Source organism: Dothidotthia symphoricarpi, assembly GCF_010015815.1.
Source record: "Dothidotthia symphoricarpi CBS 119687 unplaced genomic scaffold P153scaffold_4, whole genome shotgun sequence".
Taxonomy (NCBI): domain Eukaryota; kingdom Fungi; phylum Ascomycota; class Dothideomycetes; order Pleosporales; family Dothidotthiaceae; genus Dothidotthia; species Dothidotthia symphoricarpi.
The window spans coordinates 494,836-522,737 of NW_022985011.1; the positions used below are offsets into that span (position 1 = coordinate 494,836).

Below are 27,902 nucleotides of genomic sequence, written 5' to 3' on the forward strand. Positions count from 1 at the left end.
CATCGCATAGCCTATGTGGAGCGGTCCGGAAACGGCTATCTCCAATCTAGGTATATCACCACCAGCACTGGTAACGGCCTGCGGTCTGGCGGGTTCACTCTGGCCCATAACTTCTCGACATGGCTGCTCCTATTATCCGCAGGGCGTGCATGTACGGTACGCTCCACCCCACCCCATCCTCTCCATAACAATCTCAAACTAACACTCCCCCAAAGTCCCCAGTTCCTCGCAAAAAATGCTCGACAAATCCCTCGCCATGCACGCCGACAACATAACCTTCGACCTCGAAGACAGCGTCGCCCCGCACCTAAAATCCTCCGCGCGCCAGAACCTACGCGCCATCCTATCCCGCCCGCGCCCCGCCGGCATCAAGGAGCTCTGCGTGCGCATCAACAGCGTGGACACTGGTCTCGCGCTGGCCGACTTAACCGAGGTCCTTCAAGGCGCACACCTCGACGCCATCATGCTGCCCAAGTGCGAGAGCGCAGCGGACCTACACTTCGTCACGGACGTGATACGACACCTGAGCCCCGCGCGGCATCCCGGCAGTGGTGGCAGCACAGGGAAGGAAGTCAAGATCATAGCGCTGATTGAAAGTGCGCGCGCGGTGCAGAATCTAAGCCAGATATGCGCCGCGAGCCCGTATCTAAGCGGGCTAGTCTTTGCCGCGGAGGACTTCGCGAAGGATATGAGCCTGACGCGGACACCCTCGCTGATGGAGTTTCTGTATGCCCGCTCGGCGATAGCGACGGCGGCGCGGGCGGCCAAGTTGCCGTCGACGATTGATCTCGTGTGTACGAGGTATAAGGGGGAGGAGGGGTTGAGGACGCTGGAGGAGGAGTGCTTGGGCGGGAAGGGCTTGGGGTTCAATGGTAAGCAGTGCATTCATCCCAGTCAGGTTGCTGTTTGTCACCGGGCGTTCAGCCCCGGGGAGGGGGAGGTCGAATGGGCGGCGCGCGTGGTGATTGCGGATGAGAAAGCTAGTCGAGCGGGGCGCGGGGCGTGGACGCTCGAGGGCAAGATGATCGATGTGCCTGTTGTTAAGAAGGCACACGCTGTGCTCAAGCACGCGGAGGTCTGCGACATAGACGTCACGGCCGTAAAAGAGAAATGGAAGGCCCAAGAGCCTGAGTGATACCTATCAACCCATCCTGTATAGTGTAGTCTAATACCCCCTCCCCCTCTCCACCTCATTAACAAGCTTCCCCCCCGCCCTCTCCCGCCGCATATTCTCCCGCAACAGCTCAAACGCCCGGTCCACATACGCATCCGTATTCCCGCTCACATGCGGCGTGATGGTGCAGTTCGGCGCCGTCCACAGCGGGTCCTCCTTCGGCAGCGGCTCCGGGTCCGTCACATCGAGGGCGGCGCCACCTATCAGGCCTCCTTCCAACGCTGCGATGAGCGCAGCTTGGTCGATGATGGGGCCGCGCGCGATGTTGGCCACGTAGGTGCCGCGCGGATTGCTTTTGTGGAGGAGCTCGAATTCGGGGGTGGAGAGGAGGTGGGTCGTTGATTTTCTGGGGGTGTGTTTCGTCAGTGTAAGTCCCCTGTAGCCACGGTGTTTGTTTTCTTACGTTAATGGCACGCCAATGACGAGCAGGTCTAACTCCTGCGATAGGAACTCGTGCAGGGCTTCCTTGGAGGTGCCGCTGTACCATGCGCTGGGGAAGCTGCCATCTGGGTCGCCGGTCCCCGGGACTATGAAACCAGTGTCTTTCCGGGATTCGGGCGTGGGTTTAGGGGAGGCCGTGTAGGCGAGGACATCCATGCCCATTGCTTTTGCCACGCGGGCGACTATTCCGTCGTGTTAGTTGTTGACATATCATTCGGCGGATTCTCAAGCGATGAACAACTTCCCAGTGCAATAATGGAAAAAGTCAACTCCGGAGACTCTTGTCCGACGACCAAACCCCCCCATCCCGTACACATACAACAAAACAAACAAAAAAAGAACAAAACTCACCCTGCCGCCCAATACTCCCATACCCCAACACACCAACCCGTTTCCCCACACGGTCCCTCACCACCACCTCCTGATACCGCGAATTCCACTCCCGCCGCTTCTGCTGCTCCCAGTACGTGACGAACCCGTGGCTGTGCAGCAGGTCCATCATGACGACCCATTCTGCGATCTGGGGGCCGTGGACGCCATTGGCTGAGCACAGCGGGATGGTCGAGTCGGTGTAGATGGGGTGTGTGGCTACGTTGTTGATGCCTGCGTTGAAGAATTGGATGAATTTTATCGAGGGGATGGAGGATGCGGTTGGGGGGAGCCAGAAGAGCGTGCAGATGTAGGTGGCGCGGTGGATGAGGTCTGGTGGGGGGAGGGTTAGATGGAGGTTGGTGGGATGAGGGGGGGGGGGGGGGGGGGGGGGGGGGATGTTGGATGGGAAGAGGAAAAGATCGACTGTGAATATACGCGGGGAAATAGAAGAAAAGAAAAGGAAAATATAACATGGTATGACATGATCCCCTGTCCCCGTTACGCATCCTTACACAGGGTAAAAACTCTCCGCATCCATCCACACCCACGTCCCCGGGCCCTCACACGCAAAAAGCAAAGCAAAGAAAACCCCCCATCATGCAGCCCTACAAATGCTCAAACGTACCTTCAGGGATATCAATCTGCACCGGCCTGCCCTTCTCAACCCTCGAGTAATAATACCGCACCTCAACATCTTCAAACTCCTCTTCCACCTTTTCAATCCCCTTCTTGGCCGCGTTTTCAGGGAACGGCACGACGCAGAGCACGAGCTCTTTCTCCTTTGCTGCGTGCGGGGGGTGCGGGAGCTCTGGTCCGCCGCCCATTGCGACCATTTTGTGTAGTGTTTGACGGGGGTTTTTATTATTATCGGTGTTTATGTGTTTAGATGGGGTGGAAGATTTCGAGGCTGGGGATTAGTCTGGGGAGAGAGTTTGTGTGTGTTTCTGAAGTTATGGTGGATGAAGGACGTTGGTGATGGTCGTTGTTATCCGTTCGGTGGGGCAGGGAACGAAACGACGACATGGTGGATTCCCCATTTCAAAGCATCATATGACGTGATCCTCTTCGCTCTTCTCGTCAGCATTACGGCGATGCGAACATAGTAAGACCTAGGAATCAGGATGCTTAGAAGATGGTCGCCGTAAATGGGTAGATAGTCGATAAGCTCAGGTTCGGTGATATTTCTCCAATTGCCTTTCCCTACGAAGTTACTGCGTGGATTTACGAACATCGCTCGATGCCACTTGAAACTACAGAAATTGATGCGACGTCAGGGGAATATCTTCGCTTACGGTGATAACCTTGCGTTCAGCACCATGATAGGTAGGCGTGTGGTTCGCTTCTGCCTGTCAAGCCACAGATTCTGTTCCAGGTTATCACAGCCAAACTCCCTCCTATCTCAACCACACGCGAGATAATCTGCAAAGTCCCTGTCACACTATCTCGGCTTCCCGGGGGGGGCACCTTCATCTCCACCTGCACCATCACATCCCGCATCCTCGCCCACGGGCCGTGAGAACATCCCACCCAAAGCGCCCGCTCTAGAGCCAGCCAGCCACCCTCCACCATCAACCACAACGATTTCCCGCCCCACCGCAATATCCACGAACCCTCATTACCCCAGGAACCCAAACCAGCGTATCAAAAAAACCTCAGCTCCTACTAATGAGCCGAGCCGTCCCATCATCTCCAATCCAAGCCGAGCCGGCGCTCGCCTCAACCCTGCAGGAATCCTCCAGAAACCACCATGTCCAGCGAGCTAGTCCGCATAGCAGCACACAGCATCCATATGGGGAAGAATTCCCGACCATACAACTTTACGCTGTGATGGGATTTCTGTAACCAAAACGACCCTCCACATCAGGCATGAGCAACAAATGTCGTGATATGTAGAGGCTTCTGGAAAGACAGGGCTTCCTAGGCGAGGCCTGCAGGTCATGCATGCGAGCCGACGTCTGTGCGTGCAACGCGTCTGCATGAGGCGTGCTGGTGTCGTGTGTACAAGCCGTTCGATGCAGGTACTATGAACTGCATGGTAAGACGGTGGGTATTACTCGGCGGGGGGGGGGTTTGTTCCCTAAAGTGGGCACGGTGTCCAGTGTAGTCTCTGGGCAGTCAGCACGGCACGTCGGTCCTTGGGCACTGTGTGAAGAAGCGGGATGTTGTGATGTCCAGACGTCACGTCAAGCCACATCGGGAAATGCAATCGTTCGTCCGTCAGCGTGGCACGTTGGTGGAGCCCGTTCGCAGGGGGCCTGGCCGGGAAAATGCGTCGGATGTATCAATCCTACGTGCTTGAATTTTGCATAGGGCGTTGAGCTGTGGGTCTGTGGAGATGGACTGCTCGCCTGGACGTGTCCGTGTCATCTTCAGCTCCTGAGGTGTGTTCCAGGAAAATACTGTTTGGGGCTCACAAGTTATGCGCGTATGACACAGATGATGGAAGGAATGGTGTTTGTGGGTGTTGGGAGTTCTCTATTTTTGAGTCTATATCTACAGGAGAGAACAGCGGATGAGCCCACTTTGAATAAGAGAGTCTTCATCTAGTGAATGAAACTTTTAGAAGCTGCGGTGAAGCTTCATGGAGCATGCTAGCCTGACGAATGAAGAGGCTGTTGAAGTCTGACCAAAATTGCGTACAATACAATGGTATAATAAAGCCCGTAATTGGGCAGTGAAGAAGCTTGAATCGGTCTCTCTCGGACGTTTCTCATCTCGAATTCGGATGGTTTGATCATGCGAGGAAATGATGGAGTGAATAACGCCAAATCCCATGCAGAGGTAGAAAGAAGGCTGGCCTTCAACTCCAAAGGCGTGCTGTTGTCAAGCTCCAAAAAGACAACTCGACAAAACGCCGTCCCAGATGCGTTTTCATGCGGCTCGCATGGGTCGCAAAACTGTAACCGATTACTCCGCGCTGTTCGAATGGTCGGCCTGCCAGCCTGATATGGTAACAATGAGTATGGAAACTCCATCCGGTGTAACGCCCATGCTAAGCACAGGAGATTCCAACAAGGTTGGGGCGAAGACGTGCAAGGCTCCAAATGTTCTCCTCTTGATGTCTTCCCAACAATCATAATTTCGTAAGAGGAACCCTCTTGTCCATGCTCAAAACTTGTCCTCTGCAAAACCCGGGGGATGCAGTCCCAACCCTCCTCTTGCATGTGTACTCCTAGGATCCCACTCCACCTGGGTGGCAGTCCGAGAAAGAGGTCGTGGTGCCGAAAAGCTTTGTTCCGGACTCCGGTACTGCCGTTGAGCCTCTTTGTTGAAGTAGTCTGGAGTCCCGGGACGGAAATGGTCGTAATCCATGCCAGCGCTAGGGCTGGTGATGGCGCTTTCAGGTGACTTCAAGGGTCCCATGTCGAAGTTCTTCAGTTCGTAATTTCGCGGGTTCTCTGCGTTGTGCTTTGCATCTAGGGAGACGAATTCGCGGTTTTTATTGACTTTCGTTTTGAAGAAATCAACCCATGCGCTGAACATGGACCGACGGACCAGTAAGAAGAAGCATTGGAGACCAGCAATCTACTCAGGTCAGCGCAGTCATGGCAAGGTTGACGTGTGTTTGACTTACGGAGAGCATCATGAGCACCGCAATGACCGTTTTCTGATCGACGGCCATATCTTGCCCGATATCAAAGCAGGGATCGAGGTTGTCAGTATGAGCAATCAAACAAAATAGAAACGGCTTGATCGAATCAATATCATCCAAGGCGTGTGTGGTGGTTGAGTTCAGCCAGACGAAGACAATTGAAAAGAAGATGACATCGACAAGGATAAAAACGACGATGGTTATTCCTCTCCACTGCAGCCAGAGCACCTTGCTGACTCGTCGGTAGACCGCACGTGCGGAGCGCGTTCGCACGCTAGTCGTATAAGAAGGAAGGCCTGAGCTGCTTTGAGTCTCGGTCTTGTCCTCGCTCCACATGTTCTGGAGGTAGACCTTGATACAGTACACAAAACTATAGGATGTGTTAGTGTTATGTCTGCATATATCGACAGCTGTACTAACGTTGCTATCTGTATGAGCATGGCCGCCCCGGAGATGGCCAACAAAGGGCCCCAGATGTCTGACATCGAGTGCGCAGCATTGACGTGGCAAACATCGCCGAATCTGAAGGACACTCCAGTGATGGTGATTGTAACGGTGAAGAATCCGGCAGCGACCGACCAGCCCAAGCCTTGTGCCCAGTAGAAGAATTTCTTTCCGGGGGTGACATCCCAGCAGATCTGGAGATGCATGGACAGGGCACGGATGAAGACTGTGCATTGATCAGGACGACAATTGCCAACAAAGGATGCAGGACTACTCACTCCATACGGCTATCGACAACCCTCCCGCAATGAGAAAAGCGCCCGAGAAAGCACATGTCAAACTGGAGTACATGTCGTTGGGTGTGATCTCGTCGTAACACTGGTCAGGCTTCGCCCCAAATGGTATCACAAAACCGAGCTATTGAGCGTAAGCAGGTGGAAATGAAGGTAATACAGTGACTACTTACTGCCATCCAGATTGCAGCAATGATCAGGCAGTAGCTCAGATAGTGTCGCCGTGTCTTATCGGCCGGAAGGAATGTGTATGAGGCCAACAGAAAGACCAAGCAAATCAGGCCAGCCACATTGAGTGCTTCTGCTACTCTGAGCCAAGTCTTGAAGTCTAGGAAAGGTCAGCGGAGTGTACCTAGAGTACAAGGCAACCAATACTGACCAGCAGGATAGACATAATCTGTCATTGGGCATGGCAAGCAGCAAGTCAAGCCCTCCCTAATGTTGTTCACTGGCGCACACCATCTTCCATCAATGACTAGACGAATTAGCGGCGGTCTACAAGTAAATCCAGAAGACATACAGCCGTCGAGACCAAACTGTGACACATCATAGAAAGGTGCAGGGCAATACCCTCGAAGTGGTTCTGTCAGTGTTGTGTTTGCCATCTTCGCAAGAGTCCAGGCAATATCCGTTCGATCGTTTCAAGATACGGTAGACACGCGCAGCATGTCAGTCCGTCCAGAGTTGTTCTTCGCCCTCCTGTAATGTGGCAGTGTATCTCAATGGCCGAAGAGTGGATAGCGAGCGAGAAATTTCTAAGTCCAGTGGAAAGTAATGGTTGTAAGAGAACAGTTGGAGTGCGGTGTTAACGATGGCGCCAGGTTATGTCGAAAGCAAGAGTATTGACCGAGAGGAAGTCTAACGTTATGTCGCGTAGGGCAGGCCAAACGGATAGGTAATGCCGCAGCTGTCAGCCCAAACACGAGACGGAGGTATGGCACCGTAAAGAAGAGAATAAAGTTATGGTAGGTATTAGAGGCACGCGAGGCCAAAAAGAGAGAATAGTGAGCAGCGGGACGTTGAAAGGTAAAATAGGAAACTCATTGCGGCACAGATTCTTGGGCTGCAGAAAGCCCAGGACGACGACCGGGTCTTGATGGTGCTCCCTGGTTCGGGCCACCAACCTGGTGGTCCTAGGATGAGTGGCATGACGATCCGAAGGCGTATTCATCCCTGTGCTCCTTCGCCCTAGTGTAGCGTACATGCGACTCCGACAAGCTAACTGGGCCAAGACATTATGGATGCATGTAACAGCGGCCAGGATAACGACGGTGGCGTAGCTGGATAAGGAAGGCACAAGTGGGGCCCAGGAACAAGAGTCGTCTGCGAGTCGGTATTGGCCAACGTCTTTAAGGAATATGCAACGTCTATGCGTTGTGATTCGCGAGACTTTCGAGGTCCTTCGCGCTGCAATCCACGAGGCAAAAGGCACGACATCCGGAAGCGCTGTCAAGCGCGCAGTAAGTGTTGACGCGGTGCAGGATTGCGGTAGGCATTTCCCCGCCATACTACCAAGTATAACGATTGACACGAAGAAGGGAAGTGATTTCGTGCAACAACACCGATGATACCGCACGCGAGCCTGAATATCTCCTGTAGCCGGATATGTCGAATTGACGAGACTGCTGCTTGGCGCACGCGGCATGGGTCACTTCTGACAGATCTGGTTCGCCGTGAGCATTAAGATCCTGGCAATGTGTAGATGCACACACATTACCGAATCCTGGTACGATGATGTGGGAGGCGAGCCATGCCCATGGTCGTGAGAATATCGTGTTCCTGGCAATGACTGGCTTAGAGATTTGCATTGAGCGGCAACATCCCGCACGCAGCTCCCGCAGGGCCCCAATGATTGACTTGATCCGACATCAAGGTCGCGTGGCTCAGCCGACAGTCGGGCCTCTGAATCAGGCACGGCCTGCGATGAGCATGCAACTGCGTCGATCAAGTTAGTCGGTAATCATACGTATCCATTACGAGCATCCTGCCATCCAGCCTGGTCGGCCTTCTCCGACGCAACAAAACATCCCAGGCTGTACATCGCTGCTTCAGTTGTAGCGGGATTATCCCGACAGGTGCTGATGATGCTTCCGTGGCACAGTTAGCATTTGCCTTCATGCAACGACTGTTATCTTCGAAACTCCTCACATGCGTGCGTGGTTTAGCACATGCATTGACGCGTAAGAGGTACCCTCTACGACGGATCGTGAAGTGTTTCAACAGGACATGCCTGGCGAGCTGAGAACATGGCTACGCGAACGTCATTCAGATTAGTCACTCCGGCGGTAAATCATTTCTCCGCAGCAACACCTATCCTGAAAGCCTGCTGCTTACTATCGCATCGGCAGTTCTCTGTCTCACACTGTTGATCGGCTTGAAGTTTCCTTTGTTCCCAGCATTGTCACATCTCCACAACGGACTTGGGCATTCACTCGCTTGACTCTAGCTGTTATCTACCTAGTCTCGATCTTCATTTCTCATCGCCTGTGTGAAGGACGATACCCTAGCAGGATCGCGCCAGCGGGGTTCCTGCATTCGTCGGATGCAAGTTCCAATGTGCTTGTATGCTCGCTAACAAGCGCATGAACATCCAGGAGCCAATGCGACGTGAATGCCACTGCAGGTATAATTGGTGGACGTTCACGCAGCGAGACAGAACACTCAACCGAATGACGCACCTCGTTGCGGCATGAACTTTGGTAGAGCTCTCCATCCACATCGCTGAAGCGCACAGTGCAGGGATCAACCGCAGCGCTGCCTTCTTCGACCCGAGAGAAACATCGTAAACAGACTATTTGTCAAGGGCACGCTACTATCCGTCACAATGCGCCATAGAGGGTCCGATTTCTCGATCGCGCTTCAAGCCGGGTGGCTATCAGTAGCTGTACGCTCGGCCCGCGGGTTTCTGTTCTAGAATCCGAGGTCACGAACTTACCAGGAGAGTGCTCGACCATTGCGAATATCCCAAACTATCGCATACCTGCAACCGATTATTACAGTACATCAACAAGCAACCCCTTTGTGAAAAAGTCAAAGATCTTCTCGCTCGCGTACTGCTCGAAAGATTCCCCGGAGTATTTAGTTTGGGTATTTCAGCCCAGGCTTGGGAAGCCCGTCGACTCTCGAACAGCCCTCACATCTGTCTCAGTCATGACTCCTCCATATGGATGGGAGGGCGAGAAACCCCTTTCAGGCTCCGCGATCGACATAGAGTGTATTGGAAGTATATGGTCTGAGATTTTGTGACTGCCAGGAATGCAGGTACTCGAGTTGCGCACTATGCAAGACGGTAACCGAACTGACAGCGTCGATGTCTGGTTCCCATGCTTCCGTCATGACAAGAAACAAAAGGTCGAATTATCGTTCTGGCATTATATCATCGCTTCCCAGATTGTACATCCAGTACTCAATCGCAGGTCTTGACTAGTTCATAGAGACTCACTTTCAGAAGATCGAGATCTCAACATCTCGACTCTCGAGTCTCCACGCTTATGCAGACACAGCACATCACAACGCAAGGCATCTACAGTCAGTCACAAAGTCGGTTGTCGGTTTCTTTATGACTCCACATCTCACCTTGTCCTCATTAGGACCGCACCGAGACAACTACTGCCTCAACAACGCCATAGTCTACCGTTTCACAAATACGAGCTCGCCGCTTACGCTGGCGCAACAACGTGCCTCAGGACTAAACGAAGCCCTGTTCGGAAGTACCCGATGCTTCTTTTTTCACGCCATCCCACGCATTATACGCGAACGTCTCTTAGCACACGAAGTCTAACGAACAGACAATTTCGCACTCGCTGACCCATGTGGCCAAACTTCGTGCAAAACTAGGCAAGCCACTACTGCACAGCATCAACGCCATGCCAATTTTATAAACGGCTGCTAGATATGGAAGTCTGCCCCGTTGATACGGCGCAATACAATCGTCGTGCGGCGTGGACATCGCTTCAGCCCAACCTCCAGAACTATTGGAAATGTCACCATGTCGAGTCAAGAAGCGCTGACGACAATCAGTGGAACTGACAGTGTGGACGTGTCGTGCTGAAACGGAGAGTGTATCGAGGGTGCCTGGAGCTAAGTTAGCGACGGAGGTAGGTCTCCGCCCCGAGACACCGGGTCAGCACGTGAGCGGCATGCTCTCCGGATTGCGAAATTACCATGACAATTGGACGGGCTCGCCCTCCATCCACACTATTTTGGGGCAAGATTAGCGTGGTGAGCTTTTCGTCTGGGGTTACCGCACGTGAGTCTGGTCGGTGTGCGATCGGCAGGAAGGACTAAGCCGATGTCGAAAACTTGAACGGCTTTCACCGTGTGTGTTTCTGAGTGTTATGCAGGAACAACGATAGTGTGCTGAGCGACACAACTTCATGCTTCTTTCATCGGGACCGGTTTCGAAACATGAACACCTCATTGCGTCCTTTTAACTCACGAATATACTCCTGGGTAGTAAAACTATTGACTACGATGTCAAATATTACACAAACCCTTGGACGGCTATCTCGATACAGAGAGCCCTTGCACACTAGAATCGACAGGAACCCAGTCTTCGTCGACATACTGAATCGCGAAACGTTTATTGAACAATAATCGTAGTAAGATCGCCCATGTACTCCCGCAGGATACCTAAACACCCCAGTATCACCGGAGTAGACATGTGCATTCACCCTGATGAAGCCAGACGTCTAAGCATAGTATTTACACGGGTGCAACATGTTGCCTTCGCCGAACACGAGCTTCAGATTTCCATCAGTAACTTTTGTAAAACGTAGTATGTAGTGTAAAAGTTATAGAATTACTATAGAGGAGGCGCGAGCTCTATAGCTCGCGCGCTAGTCTTAAACTAGTAATACAAACTAGGGAATTACCTCTTCTAACAGTCCCCTTTCTATAGGATACACATATATAGTAATAGAATATTTACCTTCTATAAGGATTTAATAGCCCTAGTTACTTTAAAATACCTACTAAGGTAGGTCTAGGTAGTACTTTAGTACAGACGTTAGCTAGGTTAGATACTAAAAGAATATATTAGATATTAAAGTCTTCTAAAAGATATTACTCTCTTATAAAGTAAAAATAAATACTAATATATTTTAAGTAAACGTTAATTTAATAATTCTTAATAAGAGTAATAGCTAGTTAACTATTAGTAATAAGAGTAAAGTAGAGTTTAAGTTTTAAAGAGAGTAACTTAATATTAGAAAGTTCTTAGATAACTTATTTAGCCTAGAGGAAGTAAGTAGTAGAATATAAATATACTATATATTTAGCCTTATAGGTACTCTTTACTATACAGGATTATTATTTAGCTAACTAGGATATAGTAGACCTATTTAATTAGAGAATATATCTACTAAAAGACTTAAAGGTATCTAGATTAGAACCTTAGGATATATTAAAGAATATATTAACTAATACTTAGTAAGAAGTATGCTAAAATTCTAGAATATATTAATATATATATTAAATGTACTAAAGAACTTAAAGAGCTAGTTTAAAATACTTTAATAAGAAATTAAAATTAAAAGTTCCTAGTATACTAACTATAAATACTAAATTAGGTCTAGTACTAATAACTAGATAATTTAGTAAGCTAACTAATTATTAAAAGCGTTATCTAAGATCTTTATTTACTAAATTCTTATTATAGTTAGAGAAGGAGTTAGTGTTAAGTAGAGTTTACCTACTATTATATTAGCCTATATTAAATCTATTTAGGATTTAAAGAGTATATTACTTCTAGCTTAGAGATATAAGGTATAGTTATATATTAATTTTAAGTCTTAGTAGATAATAGGCTTAACTTAGGTCTTTATACTTAAGGTTCTTAGAAATAGTATTCTTAAAGTATTAAATTTTAGAAATAGAGCTAATAAAGAGAAGGTTATTAACGTAGATAGTAATAGCTATATACTTAATAAAGATATAGAAATTAGAATTAAGTTAGAAGTATCTATCTAAAAAAAGGTAGTTTTAGAGTATACTAAACTATTCTCTTTTTAACTATTTAAAGCTATAGAGAGTTTTTCTAAGCCTTAGAATTTTACTAGTTTAGAGAAAGTTCTTAAGAGGTTAATATATATATAGCTTCTCTATTAGGTTACTATTAAGGTATATAGTATTAAAATTAATTTAATAAATTTTATAACTATGCTAGGCTCTCTACTATAGTAGTAGATAGAGGCTATTATAGTGTATAATAAGAGAATAAGTCTTAGTAAAATCTTAGCTTTAAACTTATAAGAAGCCTTAAGCTATAAGTTAAGCTTTAAATTAAATAATATTTCTAGATATATTACGCTTAATAGTAAATACCTATTAGGAACCTATAATATATTTAGATTCTAAAGCTTTAACTTTAGTCTATATTCTATTCTTTATATAGGATCTAAGCTTAGTTTTAATTACTTTTTTTTATTAGAGCTATTTATAGAATTACTAAGCTTCTATTAGAAAATTTAGAATATTATTCTTAAAGTCTTATACTATAAATATAAAGGCGTTTACTTTATTAGTAAATAAGGTAGTAGTATTACTTATAGCTTTATGTATAGGCTTTACTGTCTAGCTAAATCTTATAGTAGTAGGTATAGATATAGAAGAAGTTAATATATCTAGTACCTTCCTAGCAGTTTATAGAGAAGTAATACTATATTAAACTAGAAACCTTTAAGAAAGTATAGGCGTAGGCCTTAATATTATTTATTTTACTAGTATATATAGAGTTTTAGGAATTAATACCTTAATATCTCTACTATCTCTAAGAGATTCTAATTTTATAGGAATAGGTAGTATTAATTTATTACTAGAGTTAATTATAGAAACCTTAAAAGATAGAGAGTAGAATACTAGGAACCTTATATCCTTAAACTCTAAGATAACGTATTTAGAGAAAATATAGACTTAATAGATTTTAGAAGACTTTCTATACCCTATAAAGATTTCTAGCTTTAAGTAATATATAAGTTTAGTTTCTAAGGCTCTAGCTTTAGATAGGATGTAGATATAGACTTCTAAGCTAAAGGAGTAAAGGTACTTAATTTCTAGCTTACTTCTAGAAAGAGTATTATATAAAGTCTTCTTAACTAAAAAGTAGAAGTAGAAAGTAATATTCTTTAGAAAAGTAGTAGTGTATATTACTTTAGCCTAAAGCTTAAGATTAGAATTAGCTAAAATTATAGTTTAGGTTATAGTAATAATTATATAGTTAAATTACTTAGTAGTACTATTACTTTTATAATAGTAAAGTAGCACCTTACTATAAATAATACTAGATTTCTAAAAGTAGATCTAGAGTTTATTTACTATATACTTACCTCTATTATTAGAATAGAAGGTTTTAACTTAGGCAGTAAATTAGCGTTCTAGGTAAGTAATAAAATCTATAATTATTTAGGCAGTATTAGACTTTTTCTTAAGAAAGTAGATTTAAGTAAAGTAAGTCTTTTTATTAATAAAGAAGATAAAATACTAGGCCTCTTTAATAGATAGAGTAGAAAACTTTCCTAAAAGGTCTAAATATATATATTCTAACCTTAAGGTACTATTTACTAGGAGGGGTTTAGGCTTTATATAGACTAACTTAGATATTAGGCAGAGTTTATAGGTAAAATCTAAGGGCTTGCTTAGGATTATATTAGTGTTAATATATAGTTATATAGGATTTCTAGGGACGTAGAAATAGCTAATAGTATAGTAGAATTCCTAGTATAAGGCAAAATTTATAGATAGTAAGTTAAAATCTATAGTTTAGATTTCTATTACACTTCTAGAGTATTTTGCCTATATAGAATATAAGCTATTAGACTGTATAAGAAAGAGGTTATCTCCTTAAGCTTAGATATTATACCTCTTATTATAAATATAAGGCTAGTTAAATAGTTAGGTCTACTAAAGTTCCTTACTATAAAGGATATTTATTAGTTCTATTATGTATATTAATCTATTAGGTAGTTAATAAGAAAGGTAAACTGTTTCTTAGCTATTAATTAGAAGCTTCTATTGTCTAGCTATTATAATAATACTCTACTAGAGAAGTAGAGTAGTAAAATTATTAAGATTACTAGATATATATTATAAAGTACTAGAATTAAATAGCTATTAGGAGGAAGCTAAGAAGGTACTTAGTTAAGATAAGAATACTACTTTAGTAATAGTAGGAGATAAAGAAATAGTATCTATACTAACCTATTATAATTATTTTCTAAATTTATTTATTACTAAGGCTAAGAAGGCGTTTACCTTAGAGCTAGAGTTATTATTATTAGAGATTACTACAAAATTAGCTTTAGTGTAAGAGAGTTTTAGTTATTTAGTATTAGATTTCTTAGCTTATTTAGTGTAGAAGTCTTAGTATTTCTTAAGCTTTTAGTAGTCCTTGTATAGGTAGCTAATAAAGGTAAAATTTTATTTTCTGTACTATATATACTTAACTAGTAATATCTAAGTTATAGATATTAGAGCTCTAGTATTAGAAGGTCTAGGCTAAGGTTTAGAAGCTTAATTGCATAAGGTAGTATTAATAGAGTAGGCTAAGAAATTAGTAATATTAATACTATACTTCTTAGCTAGATTAAGTATCTTAGGTTTAATCTTAGTAAATAAGGTAATATTTCTAGTTAAGAGATTATTAATAATGTAATCTATAGTATCTAGTAAGGTAATTAGAAAGAAGAAGCCCTTAACCTTATTACTTTTAAATATAGTACTTATAGCTTTTACTATAGTTTATATAGAGGTTAAACACCTTTTAGCTATATATATCTATATTTAGTAGAAGTTATTAAGATAGTAAGTAAGGTTATTCCTATTATTATAGTAGAGATTTATAAGGGCTCTAAAGAAGTAGATACTTATAGTACCTATATTATAGTTAAAGTAGGTAAATAGGTATAAGAAACTAACTCTAAGAGTAGTTACTAGTATAAATTAGATAAATTTACTAAAGATCTATAGTACTAGCTTTTCTCTACTTATAGTCCTTCTAGTAGCGTACTAGCTGTTTCTAGTAGGCTAGCTAAGAGTAGGTATTAGTAGTTAGAGTTACTAAGCTCTAAGGCTTTACTTACTAAAGTTCTACTAGGCCTAGCCTATTATATAAGCTTCTTTCTAGTAAAAAAATTATTTATATTTTTACTTTACTATAATATAATATATTAACCTACCTTTATACGTAATTTTTACTGCAGCTACGCTAACTTTACTAGCCTTAACTTCTACTTTACTTACTACTATAATAGTAGGTCTACCTAAGAAGCTTATATTATTTTTTAAGTTCTTTTCTATAGCTACTAGCTCTCTAAAGAAGTTTCTAGTAAAGAAGTAAACTTATTCTACTACTAAAAGTAATAAAAAGGCTTTACCTTTACCTATAAGTTTATTTAGTCTGTTAAATTTACTCTTCTTTTTACTAACTTCTTATTTTATTAGTTTTATATTCTACTACTTACTTATCTATTACTACTAGTACTGTTTCTACTTCTACTTCTACCTCTATTACTAAGAGCTACTAGCCTCTTTAGCTACCTATCTACTTAGGCTACACTTACTATCTTTTAGAAAATAGAGAAACCTATATCTTTAAAAAGAGTAGGTAGTTCTATAATTACTATTTTTAAGAGTAGTACACTACTTATTATAAGGTAAGTAATATTTATCTTTACTTAAGTACTACTAGTTAACTCTTAGGTAAGTTTTTAATTAGCTTAAGGCTAAAGTTATCTTTTTCTATAGTTTCTTTTTTATTCTTTATTAGGAAAAGTAGAGTTATAGAATCTATAGGACAGTCTTTATAACTATCCTAAGTAGTGCCTAATAGTGCTTTATATACGTTCTATTATCCTAATACTATATAGACTGTTTCTAGTTATCCCTAATAGTTCTATTACTTCTAACTAATTTATATTTTAGAAGTTCTTCTACGTCTAGTTTTATACTTATTAAGGGCCTACCTACGTTATAGATTATAAAAGTTATTATTTAGGCTCTAGATAGACTTTTTCTTAATAGTTTTATCTTTCTATTTTGTATTAGACTTTTATGCGCCTTTTAGCTCTTTTAGAAAGTATATTAAGGTATTTATTATATAATTAACTAACGTTTAAATTAGCCCTATTCTAGCTAGTATCTTATAGTATAATAAAAGGTATATATATATATATTACTTATGTATATAGTTTAGAGGTTCTTTCTTTATATAAATAAAAGCTTTATAATAATATTATAAGTTATTATAGTGTTTAAGGTACGTAAAGTATATACTAGTTCTTTACTATATATAACTATCTAGCTACGTACTATAACTTAACTACTACTATTATATTATCTAGAGAATAATAAATATAAATATAATTATAAAAAGTAAGTAGTAAAGCTTAATTTTATTAAGCTAAGATATATTACTAGAAATTTATATATATAAATATTTCTAAAGTAAATATTTAAATCTTATATATTGCATTATAAGTTTTCTTAATACGTATAGAATTTACTAAAGCCTTAACTCTCTACTAGCCTTATTTATTAGTAGATACTACTAGTACTTACTACTAAGAGTATACTGCTTATAACTATAGTTAATTTATATTTACTTTCTTTTCTTACTTAACTAGTTCTTATATAGAACCTTTCTTACTCTCTTTCTTAATAATATTTCTCTTTATTTTTATCTTTATAACTTACTTCTTAAAGATTTAGAGCTCTATATCTAACTCTTAGTTATAAAGTATAAGGCTAAGGTATATTTTAGATAGCTATCTAAGTTAAAAGATTTAGTATAAAAACTAATCTTAGATAGATTACTAGGTAAGTAGTTCTATAATTACTAAAGTGTTTACCTTTATAAATATAACTACCTTAGTAAAGGTAAGTATAGAAGTAACTATAATATAGTAGTTATTATACCTTTATTAGTGCCTAATACTTAGAACGTTTTCCTTTATATTTCTACTAGGTAGGTAGACTATAGTATTACTGCTATACTTCTACTAGAGAGCTAAGGTAAGAGTAGATATAATAATAGGCGTAACTACCTATTAGTTTAGTTAGTAGATTCCTTTCTTCTATTAGTAGATTCTTTTCTTTTATTAGCAGATTCCTTTCTTTAGTTAGTAGATTCTTTTCTTCTATTAGTAAATTCCTTTCTTTAGTTAGTAGATTCTTTTCTTTAGTTAGTAGATTTTAGTATACAGCCTTATTATATAGTTTAATTTTACTAATTAATATAACTATTATAAACTAGAACTATGCGTCTTTAATAGTCTTTCTCTAGTATACTATAGATGTTAGCTAGTAGGCAGTTATATAATTTTTATCTACTAATAAATTCTTAATACCTTTAAAGCTTACTATCTTCTAGGTTCTACGTAATATAAACTACTTATAAATTTTAATAGTATACTATATAATCTTGTTTATATTCTTATCTTTTATAGCCTAGGATATTTAAGCCTGCTTTTTACTTAGCTTAGTTCTACTTATTAAATTCTACTACTTAACTATCTATATTCTACTATATAAGATTATACTATCCTTAGATACTTTAAACTCCTTAGTAATCTTTAAAAAGATAAAGTTATAGAACTAGTATTTTTATATTTTACTAGCTTCTAATAAAACTACCTTTTACTAGTTACCTATAGGCTAAGGTAAATTTCTAAGGCTAATAAGTATATAGTAGATAAAAGTAAGAGCCTTTACTACACTATTTTAAAATAGTATTTTAGATAAGGCCTATAATCTCTACTAGTACCTATAATTATAATATCTTATATACTAGTACGTATTAAAGAAGAGTATTAATAGGTTCTTAGTATTATAAGATTTACTATAGACTATATACCTTAATATATTTTAGTTCCTAGAAGCTATATTCTTTTAGTATTATTAAAGGTAATTATAATAGTAGTTTTTCTTAAAAACTAGAAGATCTTAGACTTATACTTATAACTAAATATACTACCTTATAGAACAGTATATATAGACTAAGAAGACCTTTATAGATAATAGTAATAGGTAGTAATAAGCAGTTAGAAATATCTAATACCTAACTACCTACTACTACTAATAGGTCTTCTTTTATAAGATTATTATATAATTTACTATATAATATATATAGATTTTAAAGTTTAGATTATCTCTATTTAAGCCTTCTTATATATTACTAATATTTATATTAACTATAGCTTCCTTTATCTTAGCGTATATAAGACTCTTTATATAGAGTAGTATTATAATTACTAAATATAGTTTTTTAGTAGAAGTAAAACTGTATAGAAAATTTATAATTAGAGTTTACTTAGAATATTCTTTTAAATATTATAATAGCTTCTGTCTACTACGCCTCTATAAAAGTTATAGCTCTAGTAATAAGAGTTATTACTAATTAAGGTATTTAGCTAAGAGATATAATACTAGCTTTATAGTACTATCTAGATATAAACTCTAATCTTATTTTTAGTAAATATAGGTAAGAATTCTTACTTCTTAGGTAATTATATATACTAGGAGTTAAGTCTTATCTATAATTAATATTGTTTTAGAAGAAAGCGTAGCCTATAATAAGTAGTAATAAAAGGCGTTATATCTTACTAGAATAAGTAATATCTCTGTAAATCCTTACTTTAAAGGTAGTAGAATAGAGGCAGTTTCTCTAAGCTTTAATATATAGATTTTAAAGAAGTTTATAGTGTTATTATAATCTATATTATAGTAGTACTCTATATATTACCTAGCCTTATAGTTAACGCGCTTTCTTAAAGTCTATTTAAGTTATTAGAATTATAACTAGTTTATTACTATTAAGTACCTTAAATATACTGTTAATTTAGAGCTTCTTACTTAATATTCTTCTTTATTAATTTAAGCTCCTACTCTATATCTATATCTATATTAATATTATTTTTTACCTCTAAGTTACTATCTACTTTGTACTTTTCTGTTAGGATTATAGAGCCTAGGTTATAAATATTAGGTAGCTTTTTATACTTATTAGATAGGTTTCTAATAAGTAGTAGAGAGCTTTTAGGTAGTAAAGAGCTTTTAGGTAACTATATTCTTTTAAGTAAAGAGAGTAGTTAATATACTTTCTTAGAAACTAGTCTAGTAAAAACCTTCTTACTTAAGCTATTAACTTATAGTGCTTTTCTATAGGTATTTTCTTTCTAAGTAAAAAGTAAGGTCTTTTTTTCTTTTCTTTTAGCTAGTTTTAGAGAATATACCCTTTAAACGTAGATAGTTAGATATAGTAATAGATAGCTGCTAACTATAGCGCTATTAATAATTACTCTTCTACTTCTAACCTATAAGCTTATATCTTCTACTAGCTATACTATTAAGGTAGTTCTATAGTCTATAAAGATATCTTTTGTATAGTAGAACTATCTCTTTATAATTTATATTAAATTATAGTATATTATAGTTACTTTTAGATTAGAATAGTAGGTTCTAATAGTTTATATTATTTATATTACTACCTATATTAGTATCCTTATTAAAAAGGTCTTTACTAAGATTTATATCTTTTAAACGTATAAAGTTCTTAGGCTGTTATATAAGTATTTAATTATAACCTTAGGTACGTAACAGTATTAAAGTAGCTCTTACTAGTAATTATTTAGGTAATATCTTATAATATTTTAAGTTAGGTAGTTAAAAATTATTAAGTTTAGAGACTTTTTAGTTAGTAAGGTCCTAAAACTATTATTTAGGTTAGTAGTAAAGTTAAAAAATTACTTATAGTAATATTAAAACTTCTAAGTAGTATATTTTAGTATCTTATACCTTTACCTTTCTTTTAGGTAAGAAGCTAGGATAGTATTACAGCTTTATATAAGTTATTACTAAGCAGCAGTATAGAGGTCTATCTTACTCTTAATTAGTAAGTTATCTAGTACGTTTCTTACCTTAGGTCTTCCTACTATATTATTTAAGTTCTTTTTTTTTATAATATAATTATAAATAGTATTAAAACTAAGCTACTCTAGTTTAACTTCCTTAGCTACCTTAACGCTTACCTTTTTACTTTTAAGAACTAGTAATTAAGCTAATAACTTAAATAGTTCTAGGCTAAGTATATTAATCTATATAGTAATTAAATCTATATATAGTAGAATTTAATAATTTTGTAGAACGTATATTAGTAGAGGTAGAAGGGTTAATAGGTAAGTACTATAGTTATAGTTAGAGTTAGCAGTATTAAACAGTTACTATAGAATTAAATTATAAGTTATTTAAATTAGTAAGGCAGAATGTACCTTAAATTACTAAGAAATTTTAAATTCTATTTAGAATTATAGTTTACTTTTAAGTTAAGGTTTATACTTATATTCTTTTATAATAAATAATCTTTATATTATACTATATATAACCTAGGTCTATTCTTTTAGTAAGGCTAGTTCTATAAGTGTATATAGTATTATATTATTACTCTATTTCTTAAAAATTTTGCTATAGAATGTCTTTAACCTATTACTCTACTTCCTTCTCTCTTTAGAATTCTAAAAGTTAGGGTTTACCTATATATACTCTATAATATTACGTATAACCTTATTCTATTAGGTTAAAGTAATGCCTAGGCCTTCTAAAGCTTCTAGTATATTTAATATATAGTTATTAGCTTTCTTTACTATATTACTATAATATTTATAATATTTTAGCAGCGTCTAGTTAGTATAATAAAGGGCTTATCTAGCTAAGGCCTTTTTACTTTTAGTTATATAGCTTTATAAAGTTAGGTTACTATAAGAAAAATATAAAAGAAAGTATATTAGTAAATAAATTATATAGCTTAGTAGGGAAATAGGTAAATACTACTATTATCTCTGTTATTATAGTAATTATCTCTAGTTTTACTTAAAGAGGTATCTAGTATAGCTGTAATAGGCTTATTCTAGTTATATACTAGTAGTATTTAAGAAAAGGTATTTACCTTATCCTAATTTATTAAGAGTACGTGTATATATTATATATATAGTTAAGGTAATAGTAGCAGCTATTATATTATAAGAAATATAAAGTAATTAAAGTTCTTATAGTTAAAAAGTAGTAATTAGGTTATCTACTTATAGGCTATTAATATACTTTTACGTAGATAACTGTACTTTTACGTAGATAACTATACTTTCTACTAAGGCCTAGTATACTCTATACCTATATATTATCTAAATAATTACCTAGAATTCTAGGTAACTTATACTAGTACTAGTGTATTATATACTTTATAACTTATAAGTTACTACTTTATAAGAATTAATACTAGAGAAAGTAACTTTAATATATAAGATAAGAACTTTTATAATTACTAAATATATACTATTTTCTTTCTAGCCTTAACTAAATTATATATTCTAGTATAGTACCTAATAGATTAAACGCTATATTAAGGCTATATTACTATAAGTAAACTTATTATAGGTAGTTTAAAAGATAACCTTATACTAATTAATAATAAAGAAGCTCTTACCTAACCTAAATATACTAGGCTAAAAAATAATACTATTAGAGTTATATCTAGTAGTAAAGAGTATAATAATTAGGTTTCTACTATAGTTAAGTAAGTACTTAGTAGTAGTGTTATTACTTAAGTAACCTACTATACTAGTATAATATAGAAGAAGAGTTATAAAGACTATATAGCTACGCTTAATACTAGTTTAGAGATCTATAATAATATAGTAGTTATAATTTATAGCTAGGACGCTATTTAGACTGCGTAGAGTATTAAAAGTAGAGATATTATAGTAGTATATATTAGATAGGAAGAAGTAAGTCCTAACTAGAACAGCTTAAAGTTACTATTAGAAATATACTAAAGTTCTAAAGGTACTAGGTGTTAGTAGTATAGCTATATCTAAACTAACTTTGTTTAGAGCTATAAGAGAACCTACTTTATTATTATTATAGGTAAATACGCAGTTAGAAGAGATTAGTTAGTAGCTATTAATATAGTTATCCTATAAACTATAATTAGTATTAATACTAAAAGTATAAGGTTAAATTAGAGTTAGCTTATAGAGTAAGGTATATAAGATATATAGTAGATACTATTATATAAGAGGTAGTAGTAGAGTGTCCTATACCTATTACTATAAGTAGGGATATAATTAGGACTAGTATAGGTATAGAGGTAGGTAGTAATAGACTAGTTACTATTTAGGTAGAATATAGAGACTAGAGGTAGTAGAGGTAGTATCTAAAAAGCTTATAAATTAATTAGTATAAGAGAAATAGAATAAAATACTAGTAGTAAAGTATAGTAAATATAATATAAGAAAAATAGCAGCACAAAAAGTAAGATTATATATACCTATAAGCAGCATTTATTTAGGCTATTCTGCTAGTCCTACTAACTATTATAAATTCTACTTTAATATAAGAGGCCCTAGAGTTCTTAATTATTTATAAATAGACTAGCGTTTATAGTAGTTTATTAATAATTATCTAGTTTACTACGTTAATTATATATAACTAACTATACTATTTATACTCTTATAAAATATACGTGTTATAAATTTCTATATTCTTATTTAACGTAAGGTACTGTGTATAACTACTAGGATAGTTCTTAGTAATAGTTAGATATAGTTATTAGTAATAATTAACTTATGTTAACTAGCTAGAATATTATAGTTATTAATATAGCTAAATAAGCTAGCTTTACGTTATTATATACTTATATAATATAGACTACTATAGGAGTTTCTAAGATTTATACTTTATATTTCTAGTAGACTATAACTAGTATTACTTAAGACTTTCTTTTCTAGCTATTTAATAGCTTATATTGTAATTTTCTATACTACGTAACTATTCTTACTAGCCCTAGCCCTTTAACTACTCTATTTACTAGTAAATACTATCTACTATTAATAGTATATTACTGCTAACTCTAGCCTAATTAATATCTTTCTTTTCTTTTAACTTAACTAGTTCTTACGTAGAACTATTCTTACTTCCTTCTTTAATAATATTTCTTCTTAACTTTATCTTTATAGCTTACTTATTAAGTATTTAGAGCTCTACGTCTAACTCCTAGTTATAGAGTATAAGGCTAAGGTATATTCTAAATAGCTATCTAAGTTAGAAGATTTAGCATAAAAACTAATCCTAGATAGATTACTAGGTAAGTAGTTCTATAATTATTAAAGTATTTACCTCTATAAACATAACTACCTTAGTAAAGGTAAGTACTAAAGTAACTATAATATAGTAGTTATTATACCTCTACTAGTGCCTAATACTTAGAATGTTTTCCTTTACGTTTTTACTAGGTAGGTAGACTATAGTATTATTACTATACCTTTACTAGAAAGCTAAGGCAAGAATAAATATAATAATAGGCTTAACTAACCTAATAACTACTTTTATATCCTTTTATTTAGTTAGGCTATTTAGGTCTACTACCTTATTACTAGTAGCTAGACGTAAGACTATTAAGGTTATTACTTTATTATAGATTTTAAAGACCTCCTTAAGTTTAGTACTACCTTCTATAATTATATTAAGATTTTTAGTAAATAGATTATAAGCTTCTAGATTACTAAAGCTTATAGTGTATAATTATATCCTAGCTACTCTATAGTTTAGTTATGCGCTAGTTTACTTAATCTACTTAGCCTTTAATATAGCTAGCCCTAGAAAGCTTATAAAAGCTAATTTATTATTATAGAGAAATACTGCCTTATTATTAGTTTTAGCGTTATCTAAGTTAATTACTTAAGCTAATATAGCTGTCTTAAACTAGTACTTTGCGTCTTTAATAGTTTTTCTTTAGTATACTGTAGATATTAGCTAATAGGCAGTTATATAATTTCTATTTATAAATAAAATCTTAATACTTTTAGGATTTACTATCTTTTATATTCTATATAATATAAACTACTTATAAATATTTATTATATACTGTATTATTTTATCTATATTTCTATCTTTTATAGCCTAGAATATTTAAGCCTACTTCTTACTTAGCTTAGTCCTACTTATTAAATTCTATTAAGTAACTATTAGTATTCTATTATATAAGATAGTACTATCCTTAGATACTTTAAAATCCTTTCTAATCTAAGAAAAGAGCTTATTTTTAAAGTTTAGTTTTAATTTACTAAGGTTATTCTAAATAACTTCTTACTAGTTTCTTATAGAATAAGATAAACTTTTAATACTAATAAAAGTATAGTAGATAAAAGTAAGTACTTCTACTATACTATTCTTAAATAGTATTCTAGATAGTGCCTAAGCCTTCTACTAATATCTATAGTTGCTTTTTCTTATATACTAGTACGTATTAAAGAAGAGTATTAATAGGTTCTTTACTTTATAGAACTTATTATAAATAGTACGCCTATAGATTACTTAGTTCTATAGAATTATTTACTTAGTATTATTTTTAAAGCCTTCTTAAAAGTAGATCTACCTATATACATAAAAGGTTTATATCTTAAGTAAAGTTTTAATATATATTATTATAGAGCTATACCTATAGATTAGAAAGAATTATATAGATAATAGTACTAGATAGTTAAGTATAGAGTCTTTATAACTGTCTACCTCCTTAGGTAGATTCTAATTAATGTATTCTAAGTAATATTTACTATATAGCTAGTAATTACTCTTTAAGGTATCTTTATTACTATTTAGGCTAGCTAGTAGACTACTAGTATCTACTCTAACTCTTATCTTATTAAGCTTATTATTTATAGGTCTTTTTATTAAAGGTAGTATTAGGACTTTACTAGCTGTAGTCTTTTAGTAAAAATAAAACCTTATAGTAAATTCCTATATAGGGTTAATCTAAAACGTTCTCTTAAATATACTAATAGCCTTTATTTACTAAGCTTCTATAAACTTTCTAGCCCTAGTAATAAGAGTTAGTACTAGGTAGAGTTTATAGTTATAGAAGATACTATTAAGTTTATAATAATAAGTAAAGGTAAACTTAGCGCTTACTTTTAATAGGTATAGGCTAGGAGTATTACTTTCTACTAGGTAGTATATTACTAGGTTTACGTTCTTTATAATATCTATATAGTTAATAAAATATATATACTCTACTACTAGTATAAGAAGGTATATTCTTATCTTTCTAAACTTTATTATGTCTATATATATACTACTATTATAGTTTCTAAGTTTCTATACTATAAGCCTATAGGTAGTAATTAGTTAGTGTAGTTTAAATATTATAGTAAAACCCTACTTTATAGGTAGTAGAATAGAGGCAGTTTCTCTAAGCTTTAATATATAGATTCTAAAGAAGTTTACAGTATTATTATAGTCTATATTATAGTAGTACTTTATATACTGCCTAGCCTTACAGCTAATACTATTCTAGAAACTATATAAGTTATTAGAATTATAACTAGTTTATTACTATTAAGTACCTTATATATACTATTAATTAAGAGCTTCTTACTTAATATTCTTTTTTATTAACTTAAGTTCCTACTTTACGTCTATATTTATATTAATTTTGTTATCTATATCTAAGTTACTATCTACTTTATTCTTTCTTATTAGGTTTATAGGGTCTAGGTTATAGATATTAAGTAGCTTTTTATTATTACTAAAAAGGTTCTAGATTAGTAATAGAGAGCTTTTATATAATAGTAAGCTTTTAGGTAATAAAGTTCTTTTAGGTAACTATATTCTTTAAAGCTAAGAAGGCTATTAATATACCTTTTTAAAGACTAGCCTAGTAGAAACCTCCTTACTTAAGCTATTAACTTATAGTAGTTTTTTATAGGCGTTCTTTCTTTATATAAAGAGTGTAGTTTTCTTTCTTTTCTTCTAGCTAGTTCTAGAGGATATACCCTTTAGACGTAGATAGCTAGGTATAGTAATAGATAGCTACTTACTATTATACTATTAATAATTATCCTTTTACTTCTAGCTAGTAGGCTTATATTTTCTTCTATCTATACTTTTAAAGGCGTTTAATATTTAATAAGAATATCTTATATATAGTATATCTTCTATTTTATCTATATTACTATTACTGTAAGATAATAGTACTAAAGCTTAGTAGTCTTTATCTTCCTCTTTAAAGGCTATATAGGTATTCTTATTAAATAGGTCTCTACTAAGATTTATATCTTTTAAACATATAAAGTACTTAGGCTATTCTATATATACTTAATTATAACCTTAGGTATATAATAGTATTAAACTAGCTCTTAATAGTAATTATTTAGGTAATATCTTATAATATTTTAGTTTAGGTAGTTAAAAATTATTATATTTAGAGCCTTTTTAGTTAAGTAGAGTCCTAAAAGTATCCTTTAGGTTTATAGTAAAGTTAGAAGATTACTTATAGTAATATAAAGACTTTTAAGCAGTATACCTTAGTATTTCTTACTCTTATCTTTCTTCTAGATAAGAAATTATATAGTGTTATAGCTTTATGTAAGTTATTATTAGACAGTAGTAAAAAGATTTATCTTATACTTAATTAGTAAGTTATCTAGTACGTCTCTTACCTTAGGGCTTTCTATTATATTATTTAAGTTCTACTTTTTAAGAATATAGTTACTAAAAGCTTTATAATTAAGCTACTCTAGTTTAACTTCCTTAGTAGCTTTAACACTTACCTTTTTACTTTTAAGAACTAGTAATTAAGGTAATAACCTAAAGGGTTCTAAGCTAGGTATATTAATCTATATAGAAATTAAAGCTATATATAATAGAATTTATTATTTTTATAGTAGGTATAACGTTAGAGGCAGAAGTGTTAATAGGTAAGTACTATAGTTATAGTTATAGTTAGTAGTATTAAATAGTTACTATAGTAGGAGGTATAGATTTAGCTTATACTTAGAAGCTAAAGGTAGCTTAAAGAGCTTTAGTATTTTAGATTCTAATATTTAGTACTTTTTATTCTTTACTAGTATCCTATAATTATATTCTTTAGAAAGGAAGAGCTTATATATAAATCTATATAGGTACTAAATCTAATTTAAAGAAAAGCCTAGGTCTATAAGTATATATAGTATTATGTTCTTATACTATTCTTTAAAACTTATTCTTTTAAATACTTTTAAGGTATTACTTTACTCTTTACCCTCTTTAAAATCTTTAAAGTTAGAGTATTACTATATATACTTTATAATATTATGTATAACTAAATTCTATAAAGTTAAACTTAAGCTAAGCCCTTTAGTAATAACTTTTCTATTAAGAGTATTATTCTTAGCTTTTACTACCCTGTTTTTATACTACTATTAGAGTTATAGTAGATTTATTAAAGTAGTTAAATTAAATATAGGTATAAAATATACTATATTACTTCTAAGTTAGCAGCTTTACAGATTAGACTTAGTATAGGTAATCTATAATAATAGGTATATTAGTAAATAAACTGCGTAACTATAAATAGAAGTAGTAAAAATTTTAACTTACTAAAGCTATATATAAATGCCTCTACTGCTTTATAGAGAGCGTAGAGATAGTATATAGGTAGATAAAGAAAGTATAGTAAGTATAAATATAGGCGTAATATTATAGTAGTAGGTAAATGTGTAGTAGTATAGTAATAGTAATAAGGTTATTATTAGTCTAGAGTAGCTTAATATAAGACTAATACTAT

At 35.5% G+C, this 27,902-nt stretch overlaps 5 protein-coding genes across 5 annotated transcripts; 2 read left to right on the forward strand and 3 right to left on the reverse strand.

The window, feature by feature from the left end:
* Positions 1-4: 4 nt before the first annotated feature.
* P153DRAFT_309176 (citrate lyase) lies at positions 5-1,383 on the forward strand. Its single transcript, XM_033664736.1, has 2 exons — positions 5-156; positions 216-1,383. Exons 1-2 carry the CDS (start codon positions 120-122, stop codon positions 1,133-1,135), a joined length of 957 nt encoding a protein of 318 aa, XP_033527038.1. The 5' UTR covers positions 5-119; the 3' UTR covers positions 1,136-1,383.
* Positions 1,166-3,091, reverse strand: P153DRAFT_333110 (uncharacterized protein; the record flags this gene model as incomplete). The annotated part of the gene is made up of 4 exons (XM_033665552.1): positions 2,613-3,091; positions 1,967-2,317; positions 1,578-1,797; positions 1,166-1,520 (listed from the first exon to the last, which is right to left on the reverse strand). Exons 1-4 carry the CDS (start codon positions 2,818-2,820, stop codon positions 1,166-1,168), a joined length of 1,134 nt encoding a protein of 377 aa, XP_033527039.1. The 5' UTR covers positions 2,821-3,091.
* A 2,004-nt stretch (positions 3,092-5,095) lies between these two features.
* On the reverse strand, positions 5,096-6,921 carry P153DRAFT_354141 (uncharacterized protein; the record flags this gene model as incomplete). Its single annotated transcript, XM_033666488.1, has 7 exons — positions 5,096-5,512; positions 5,562-5,949; positions 6,000-6,249; positions 6,302-6,440; positions 6,490-6,644; positions 6,696-6,791; positions 6,837-6,921. The coding sequence occupies 7 exons, from the start codon at positions 6,919-6,921 to the stop codon at positions 5,096-5,098; spliced, it is 1,530 nt and encodes a 509-aa protein (XP_033527040.1).
* Positions 6,842-8,135, reverse strand: P153DRAFT_169217 (uncharacterized protein). Its single transcript, XM_033662299.1, has 2 exons — positions 8,029-8,135; positions 6,842-7,979 (listed from the first exon to the last, which is right to left on the reverse strand). The coding sequence occupies exon 2, from the start codon at positions 7,959-7,961 to the stop codon at positions 7,227-7,229; it is 735 nt and encodes a 244-aa protein (XP_033527041.1). The 5' UTR covers positions 7,962-7,979; positions 8,029-8,135; the 3' UTR covers positions 6,842-7,226.
* A 1,460-nt stretch (positions 8,136-9,595) lies between these two features.
* P153DRAFT_382274 (uncharacterized protein) lies at positions 9,596-27,759 on the forward strand (the record flags this gene model as incomplete). Its single annotated transcript, XM_033670122.1, has 5 exons — positions 9,596-9,709; positions 9,768-10,026; positions 10,337-10,446; positions 17,965-17,970; positions 27,751-27,759. The coding sequence occupies 5 exons, from the start codon at positions 9,596-9,598 to the stop codon at positions 27,757-27,759; spliced, it is 498 nt and encodes a 165-aa protein (XP_033527042.1).
* Positions 27,760-27,902: the final 143 nt, after the last annotated feature.

Bases quoted from the DNA above. Each gene is read 5' to 3' on its own strand.
- P153DRAFT_309176 (XM_033664736.1), top strand. From the start codon at position 120: ATGGCTGCTCCTATTATCCGCAGGGCGTGCATGTACG. The intron at 157-215 runs GTACGCTCCACC...ACTCCCCCAAAG, and splicing joins CCGCAGGGCGTGCATGTACG to TCCCCAGTTCCTCGCAAAAA.
- P153DRAFT_169217 (XM_033662299.1), bottom strand. From the start codon at position 7,961: ATGCCGCGTGCGCCAAGCAGCAGTCTCGTCAATTCGACATATCCGGCT.